Raw genomic sequence first — 9,892 nt, 5'->3', positions numbered from 1 at the left:
CTCTTCATATACAAAATTCACAGAAATATACACAATAATTACATGCACAAAATGATTGCTGATGATTCTTATTCACTTCACCACATCGGTAAAGTTGCGGAGTTAGTAGTTATCGCATGCATGGTGACTGCTCAAAAACATTTGTTGCATACGAAAGGACATATGTTTGAAAAGGTTAAACAGTATGCTCTGAACTAGTTAAATTTTCATCACACACAATGTTTGAGAGTAAGCTACAATTCTAGCATGTATCTTAAATTCTCTCACTCAAGCCGCATAGTAAATGATCTCTCCAACTTGAACACACAAACATGTACTCAGCCATTTAGTAGCAATAGAAACAAACAACTACAAATGGGCTATTATATTCGTAATTCGTAACCAATTTTAATTATAAAAGATAAAGGCTCTCTTACAAGGGTAAAACATTAACAAAACTCCTGCAGAAAACATCACGTAACGAATATCGTTTTGTTTCATCACATTTTTTCACTGACTTGGAGAATATTTCCAGTTAACAGAATGAGATAGTTTGGTTTGCACTTTAACAGCACGTATTGACTTTACATTAGCTAAAATGATATTTCATTTGAGACATGTTGTGAGACGTAAGTGACATATGGCTAATGCAAATATATCCATTAGACAATAATACGGAATAAGTTCCATGACCTTTGTCCATCTATTACACTAAACCAACGTGTGGCCTGTTCAAGAGCTAAAGCTAGACTTAGCCCAATGAGGAAAATTGTATACCAAACGTACCTGGCCCCGGCCCCGATTTCTCGAAACAAACTTAAGTCTGTTTTCTGACTTAAGTTTGAGTTTTTACTCAAATTTGAGAAAACTCAGCAAAATGCATTTCTCAAACAAAACTGAGTTTGTTTTTCGACTCAACTTGAGTTAAAAACTCAAAATATTTGAGTCTGCTAGGTAGGTAACTTAAGTCATTATTTGAGATGAAAATGGCGTATAGGAGAAAGCAACAACGCCGTCGGAGAAACAAGTCTAGAGTGGCGAGAGGGTTAATCGACCGTAGCAACCCTCTTGAAACCATGTCTGAGGAATCGGTGTTTGCTCGCTATCGTTTCCGACCTGAAACGATCCTTTTCATAGTGTCGTTGGTCGCTGGCCAGCTGAGGAGAGAGACCGCTAGGAGCTGCCCCCTGCCTCCTCTCACGCAGGTGCTCGTCTCTCTCCGGTTTCTGGCGACCGGTGGGTTTTGTTCCCTGATTGCCGATACGTACCGTAGCATTTCTGCATCGTCGGTGTATCGGTCAATCAGGGACTTTTGCGGAGCTTTGGTTCCCCTGGCACAGCGCTACATTAAGATGCCCGTGGACACGCACTCATGCAAGTCCATGTTTTACAAGATTGCAGGTAAACATCTTTATTTTTCTTAGCCAGTAAATATCAAAACCACGGTTAAGAATCCTTACCGGATGTTATGTAAGGTCGTCGCTATTTCACTCTCGTTCAGCGACCACAGTGGCGGACCACATTTATCGAGTGGTACACCTCCCCATATCGCGCGTGTTATTCCGTGTAACTGTTGTTTTCTATGCGCGACGCAAAATGCACGTGCGCGGTTAGCGCGTCCCTCTCATCGAACCCAGATAAATTTATTTATGCTGAACCCAGATAAATTTATGTATGCTTAATATATCCTATTTCGTGTTTCCAGTTGCATAATAGAATAAATTGTAATTGTTTCATCTGTGTGTACACTACCCTTTTCGCCCATTATCAAAAACCAAACGGTAGTAAAATGTTTCCTGGGCACCTATCAAATTGAAGTACCCGTTAACTATTTTAAAGATTTTAGTCTGTACTTTTCGGTTCAAATTGAAAATACATATTCACACTATGCCTAAAACAAAATCGAACCTGTTTCCAACACTGTTCAAGCGCATCCACTCTCTGCCCAACCACGGCAGCCCTATATAAATATCACCATTTCACCATTTCTCGTTCAGCGACCGTCACTCTCGTTCAGAGACCATTTTTTAACCATTTTTTACACTAGTTTGGAGACGAGATAGAAAGGTATTGTCTGCACAATAAATGTAGATGAACATCTTAAGTATACAGAAAAAAATAGAATGAGACTGAATTCCACGTTGTAGTGGTGTTGCAGCCGCTGCGTCCCACACTGTTCAAGCGCATCCACTCTCTGCCCAACCACGGCAGCCCTATATAAATATCACCATTTCTCGTTCAGCGACCGTCCCTCTCGTTCAGAGACCATTTTTTAACCATTTTTTACACTAGTTTGGAGACGAGATAGAAAGGTATTGTCTGCACAATAAATGTAGATGAACATCTTAAGTATACAGAAAAAAATAGAATGAGACTGAATTCCACGTTGTAGTGGTGTTGCAGCCGCTGCGTCCCACACTGTTCAAGCGCATCCACTCTCTGCCCAACCACGGCAGCCCTATATAAATATCACCATTTCTCGTTCAGCGACCGTCACTCTCGTTCAGAGACCATTTTTTAACCATTTTTTACACTAACTTGGAGACGAAATAGAAAGGTATTGTCTGCACAATAAATGTAGATGAACATCTTAAGTATACAGAAAAAAATAGAATGAGACTGAATTCCACGTTGTAGTGGTGTTGCAGCCGCTGTTTCCAACACTGTTCAAGCGCATCCACTCTCTGCCCAACCACGGCAGCCCTATATAAATATCACCATTTCTCGTTCAGCGACCGTCACTCTCGTTCAGAGACCATTTTTTAACGATTTTTTACACTAACTTGGAGACGAGATAGAAAGGTATTGTCTGCACAATAAATGTAGATGAACATCTTAAGTATACAGAAAAAAATAGAATGAGACTGAATTCCACGTTGTAGTTGTGTTGCAGCCGCTGCGTCCCACACTGTTCAAGCGCATCCACTCTCTGCCCAACCACGGCAGCCCTATATAAATATCACCATTTCTCGTTCAGCGACCGTCACTCTCGTTCAGAGACCATTTTTTAACCATTTTTTACACTAACTTGGAGACGAAATAGAAAGGTATTGTCTGCACAATAAATGTAGATGAACATCTTAAGTATACAGAAAAAAATAGAATGAGACTGAATTCCACGTTGTAGTGGTGTTGCAGCCGCTGTTTCCCACACTGTTCAAGCGCATCCACTCTCTGCCCAACCACGGCAGCCCTATATAAATATCACCATTTCTCGTTCAGCGACCGTCACTCTCGTTCAGAGACCATTTTTTAACCATTTTTTACACTAACTTGGAGACGAGATAGAAAGGTATTGTCTGCACAATAAATGTAGATGAACATCTTAAGTATACAGAAAAAAATAGAATGAGACTGAATTCCACGTTGTAGTGGTGTTGCAGCCGCTGCGTCCCACACTGTTCAAGCGCATCCACTCTCTGCCCAACCACGGCAGCCCTATATAAATATCACCATTTCTCGTTCAGCGACCGACACTCTCGTTCAGAGACCATTTTTTAACCATTTTTTACACTAACTTGGAGACGAAATAGAAAGGTATTGTCTGCACAATAAATGTAGATGAACATCTTAAGGATACAGAAAAAAATAGAATGAGACTGAATTCGACGTTGTAGTGGTGTTGCAGCCGCTGCGTCCCACACTGTTCAATTGACAGACAGCCACATACAACATTTGGCACAAAATGGGATTGACATAATGTATGTTATAAATTCAAAAGTACCCTATTTGTAATCTTCACAACATATTGAACAACTACATGAATAAAGACCCTCAAAGCAGCCCTGAATACAGAACAGACGCCAGTGATTCCGGATAACATGACTGTGAAGACCCTCCCTGAAGCCCTCACTACAGAACAGATGCCAGTCAGTCATGATAACATGACAATCAAGACCCTCGAAGCAGCCCTCGCGACAGAACAGATGCCAGTGAGCCAGAATAACATGAGAATCAACACCCTCAAAGCAGCACTCACTACAGAACAGATGCCAGTCAGTAAGGATAACATGACAATCAATATCTTCACTAAAGCCCTAAGTTCAGAACACATGCCAGTGAGTCAGGATAACATGACAATCAAAACCCTCCCAGAAGCAGGAAAACATGACAATAAAGACCCTAACAGCAGCCCTGACTTCAGAACAGATGCCAGTCAGTCAGGATAACATGACAATCAAAACCCTCACAGAAGCGCTCACGAAAGAAGAGATGCCAGTCAGTAAGGATACCATGACAATCAAGTCCCTCTCTGAAGCCATGGCTACAGAACAGGCGCCAGTGAGTGAGGACAACATGACAGTGAAGACCCTGCCGGAAGCCCTACCTACAGAACAGATGCAAGTCAGTCAGGATAACATGACAATCAAGACCCTCTCTGAAGCCATGGTTACAGAACAGGTGCCAGTGAGGATAACATGACAGTGAAGACCCTCACAGAAGCCCTACCTACAGAACAGATGCCAGTCAGTCTGGATAACATGACAATTAACACCCTTAAAGAAGCCCTCACTACAGAACAGATGCCAGACAGTCAGGATAACATGACAATCAAGACCCTCTCTGAAGCCCTCACAACAGAACAGACGACAGTGAGTGAGGATACCATGACAATCAAGACCCTCACAGCAGCCTCAAAACAGAACAGATGCCAGTCAGTCAGCATAACAGGACAATCAAGACCCTCTCTGAAGCCCTCACTACAGAACAGACTACAGTGAGTGAGGATACCATGACAATCAAGACCCTCACAGAAGCCCTGACTACAGAACAGATGCCAGTCAGTGAGGATAACATGACAATCAAGACCTTCCCAGAAGCCCTCACTACAGAACAGATGCCAGTCAGTCAGCATAACAGGACAATCAGGACCCTCACAGAAGCCCTCACTAAAGAACAGATGCCAGTCAGTAAGGATACCATGACAATCAAGACCCTCTCTGAAGCCCTCACAACAGAACAGACGACAGTGAGTGAGGATACCATGACAATCAAGACCCTCACAGCAGCCTCAAAACAGAACAGATGCCAGTCAGTCAGCATAACAGGACAATCAAGACCCTCACAGAAGCCCTCACTAAAGAACAGATGCCAGTCAGTAAGGATACCATGACAATCAAGACCCTCTCTGAAGCCATGGCTACAGAACAGGCGCCAGTGAGTGAGGATAACATGACAGTGAAGACCCTGCCAGAAGCCCTACGTACAGAACAGATGCCAGTTAGTCTGGATAACATGACAATTAACACCCTTAAAGAAGCCCTCACTACAGAACAGATGCCAGACAGTCAGGATAACATGATAATCAAGACCCTTACAGAAGCCTCAAAACAGAACAGATGCCAGTCAGTCAGCATACGGGACAATCAAGACCCTCTCTGAAGCCCTCACTACAGAACAGATGCCAGTCAGTCAGGATAACATGACAATCAAGACCCTCACAGAAGCCCTCACTACAGAACAGATGCCAGTCAGTGAGGATAACATGACAATCAAGACCTTCCCAGAAGCCCTCACTTCATAACAGACGCCAGTGAGATTGATAAAATGACAATAACAACCATCCCAGAAGCCCTGACTACAGAACAGATGCCAGTCAGTCAGGATAACATGACAATCAAGACCCTGAAAGCACCTGTCAATACTGAACAGATGCCAGTCAGTAAGGATAACATGACACTCAAGACAATGCCAGAAGCCCTCAGTACAGAACAGACGCCAGTCAGTGAGGATAACATGACAATCAATACCCTCACAGAAGCCCTGACTACGGAAGAGATGCCAGTCAGTCAGGGTAACGAAGACCCTCTCTGAAGCCTTCACTACAGAACAGATGCCAGTCAGTCATGATACCATGAAAGTGAAGACCCTCCAAGAAGCCCTGACTACAGAACAGATACCAGTGAGTGAGGATAACATGACAATCAAGACCCTCACAGCAGCCCTCACTACAGAACAGATGCCAGTCAGGATACCATGACAATCAAGACCCTCACAGCAGCCCTCACTACAGAACAGATGCCAGTGAGTAAGGAAAAACATGACAATCAAGACCCTCAAAGAAGCCCTCAATACAGAACAGATGCCAGTCAGTGAGGATAACATGATAACATCAAAACCCTTACAGAAGCCCCCACTATGGAAAGATGCCACTCCTCTCAGGATAACATGACAGTGACGATCATCTCTGAAGCCCTGACTACAGAACAGAATGCCAGTCAGTCAGGATAACATGACACAAGACCCTCACAGAAGCCCTCACAACTGAACAGATGCCAGTCAGCAAGGATAACATACCAATCAAGACCCTCAAAGCGGTTCTCACTACAGAACAGATGCCAGTCAGTGAGGATAACATGACAATCAAGACCTTCCCAGAAGCCCTCACTTCATAACAGACGCCAGTGAGATTGATAAAATGACAATAACAACCATCCCAGAAGCCCTGACTACAGAACAGATGCCAGTCAGTCAGGATAACATGACAATCAAGACCCTGAAAGCACCTGTCAATACTGAACAGATGCCAGTCAGTAAGGATAACATGACACTCAAGACAATGCCAGAAGCCCTCAGTACAGAACAGACGCCAGTCAGTGAGGATAACATGACAATCAATACCCTCACAGAAGCCCTGACTACGGAAGAGATGCCAGTCAGTCAGGGTAACGAAGACCCTCTCTGAAGCCTTCACTACAGAACAGATGCCAGTCAGTAAGGATGGCATGACAATCAAGACTCTTAAAGCACCCCTCAATACAGAACAGATGCCAGTCAGTCATGATACCATGAAAGTGAAGACCCTCCAAGAAGCCCTGACTACAGAACAGATACCAGTGAGTGAGGATAACATGACAATCAAGACCCTCACAGCAGCCCTCACTACAGAACAGATGCCAGTCAGGATACCATGACAATCAAGACCCTCACAGCAGCCCTCACTACAGAACAGATGCCAGTGAGTAAGGAAAAACATGACAATCAAGACCCTCTCTGAAGCCCTCACAACAGAACAGACGACAGTGAGTGAGGATACTACGACAATGAAGACCCTCACAGCAGCCTCAAAACAGAACAGATGCCAGTCAGTAAGGATGACATGATAATCAAGACCCTCAAAGTGGTCCTCACTACAGAACAGATGCCAGTCAGTCAGCATAACAGGACAATCAAGACCCTCTCTGAAGCCCTCACTACAGAACAGATGCCAGTAAGTCAGGATAACATGACAATCAAGACCCTCACAGCAGCCCTCACTACAGAACAGATGCCAGTCAGGATAACATGACAATCAAGACCCTCACAGCAGCCCTCACTACAGAACAGATGCCAGTGAGTAAGGAAAAACATGACAATCAAGACCCTCAAAGAAGCCCTCAATACAGAACAGATGCCAGTCAGGATAACATGACAATCAAGACCTTCAAAGTGGCCCTCACTATATAACAGATGCCAGTCAGGATAACATGACAATCAAGACCCTCACAGAGGCCCTCAATATAGAACAGATGCCAGTCAGTGAGGATAACATGACAATGAAAACCCTCCAAGAAGCACTCACTACAGAACAGACGGCAGTAAGTCACGATTTCATGACCAAAAAGACCCTCACAGCATCCCTCACTACAGGACAGATGCCAGTCAGTAAGGATAACATGACAATGAGACCCTCTCTGAAGACCTCACAACAGAGCAGATGCCAGTCAGTGAGGATAACATCAAAACCCTCACAGAAGCCCCCACTATGGAAAAGATGCAACTCACTCAGGATAACATGACAGTGACGATCATCTCTGAAGCCCTGACTACAGAACAGAATGCCAGTCAGTCAGGATAACATGACACAAGACCTCACAGAAGCCCTCACAACTGAACAAATGCCAGTCAGCAAGGATAACATACCAATCAAGACCCTCAAAGCGGTTCTCACTACAGAACAGATGCCAGTAAGTGAGGATAACATGACAATCAAGACCTTCCCAGAAGCCCTCACTTCATAACAGACGCCAGTGAGATTGATAAAATGACAATAACAACCATCCCAGAAGCCCTGACTACAGAACAGATGCCAGTCAGTCAGGATAACGAAGACCCTCTCTGAAGCCTTCACTACAGAACAGATGCCAGTCAGTAAGGATGGCATGACAATCAAGACCCTCAAAGCATCCCTCAATACAGAACAGATGCCAGTGAGTGAGGACAACATGACAATCAAAACCCTCACAGAAGCCCTAACAACGGAAGAGATGCCAGTCAGTCAGCATAACATGACAATGAAGACCCTCTCTGAAGCCCTTACTACAGAACAGATGCCAGTCAGGATAACATGACAATGAAAACCCTCCAAGAAGCACTCACTACAGAACAGACGGCAGTGAGTCACGATTTCATGACAAAAAAGACCCTCACAGCATCCCTCACTACAGAACAGATGCCAGTCAGTAAGGATACCATGACAATCAAGACCCTCACAGCATCCCTCACTACAGAACAGATGCCAGTCAGTAAGGATACCATGACAATCAAGACCCTCACAGAAGCCCTCACTACAGAACAGATGCCAGTCAGTAAGGATACCATGACAGTCAAGACCCTGCCAGAAGCCCTCACTACAAAACAGATGCCAGTCAGTAAGGATACCATGACAGTCAAGACCCTGCCAGAAGCCCCCACTACAAAACAGATGCCAGTCAGTGAGGATAACATGACAGTCAAGACCATCACAGCAGCAGCTCTCACAACAGAACAGATGCCAGTCAGTGAGGATAACAGGTGACTAAAGATTGTGCCAGAAGCCCTCACTACAGAACAGATGCCAGTCACTCAGGATAACAGGTGACTAAAGATTGTGCCAGAAGCCCTCACTACAGAACAGACGCCAGTCACTCAGGATAAAAGGTCAATCAAGACCGTGCCAGAAGCCCTAGATACAGAACAGATGCCAGTGAGGAAAACAGGATGATAAAAAAAAGGTTATGGCTCACAATAAGTGAAGCTAACAGGACAATAAAGAATGGTTCAAGCTTATGCTTGGGAGATGTTTTTCTGTGCTATAATGATAGGGTAGAGAGATGAACTTTATAAATGACACATTTTAACAATTTTTTGGGCCAGATACCCTGGGCCTCCACGTGGCCTGGCCTGGAAACTATCACATTCATGAATGAAATGCTGATAGCATTACATCAGAATGGGATAGGCTAACACAGGGTGATTGAACGTTTTTATCATATGCCTTAAGACAATATGTAAAGGGAATGCAAAACAGAATTAAGGAAATATAAAGGTTACTTCCATGATGAGTTAAATAGAAACTTTTAAAGCATGTATCAGTAAACACAAGAAATACATGTACTTAAAATTAGAAATGAACTTGCTCCTTTATGTCACTGTATGTACACTTTTAACGATGAAATTAAATATTTTGTCAATTGTTTCATGCAAAAAGTTCACTATAATAAGATGGAGTGACACCTATGTGTTTAACATGACAAAACACATTGTTTTACGAGTATTATTAGAACAAGCTAAATATTTGTATTGAGTGGGAAATAAAACTGGGCATTACAAAAACAATAATGACCAGGGACTGACTGTTTTTAATGTTTTCGGATAAAAATGGGACAGAAATTATTTTTTTTGTAAACATTTCTTACATAGGGAAAATACTGAAAATAAATATACTAAGCAGCAAAAGAAACATCAGTTTGGAATTTTCCTCTGTATAATCATATAACTGTAAACTCATTTAATGTTTTGATTGTATATTTTTGACAACATCTCAACTTTATCTGAGCAAAGACATTCCTTCCCAAACTCAGAACTGAACCCAGGAAATGGTGTCAAAAACGCAACCTGATTTCGGAGATGGTATGGTGTTCTCCATGTTTTTCATGCAACTCATGTTGCACGT

General features: G+C 43.2%; 1 protein-coding gene across 1 annotated transcript; it reads left to right on the top strand.

Annotated features, from left to right (window-relative positions):
• The first annotated feature begins 7,960 nt into the window (after positions 1–7,960).
• Positions 7,961–9,054, top strand: LOC124253950. Its single transcript, XM_046687801.1, has 2 exons — positions 7,961–8,751; positions 8,982–9,054. The coding sequence occupies exons 1-2, from the start codon at positions 8,306–8,308 to the stop codon at positions 9,052–9,054; spliced, it is 519 nt and encodes a 172-aa protein (XP_046543757.1). The 5' UTR covers positions 7,961–8,305.
• The last annotated feature ends 838 nt before the right edge of the window (positions 9,055–9,892 follow it).

This window comes from Haliotis rubra, unplaced genomic scaffold, assembly GCF_003918875.1.
Source record: "Haliotis rubra isolate DU_JTF1 unplaced genomic scaffold, ASM391887v1 Scf1146, whole genome shotgun sequence".
In the NCBI taxonomy this organism is placed as follows: Eukaryota; Metazoa; Mollusca; class Gastropoda; order Lepetellida; family Haliotidae; genus Haliotis; species Haliotis rubra.
Note: the sequence above shows the minus strand (reverse complement) of the source record. Positions and strands in the feature narration are given on the sequence as shown.

Excerpts from the sequence above, each read along its gene's own strand:
- LOC124253950 (XM_046687801.1), top strand. The coding sequence starts at position 8,306 with ATGACAATGAAAACCCTCCAAGAAGCACTCACTACAGAACAGACGGCA. Across the intron at positions 8,752-8,981 it reads CCAGTCAGTGAGGATAACAG|GACAATAAAGAATGGTTCAA; the intron begins GTGACTAAAGAT and ends TGAAGCTAACAG.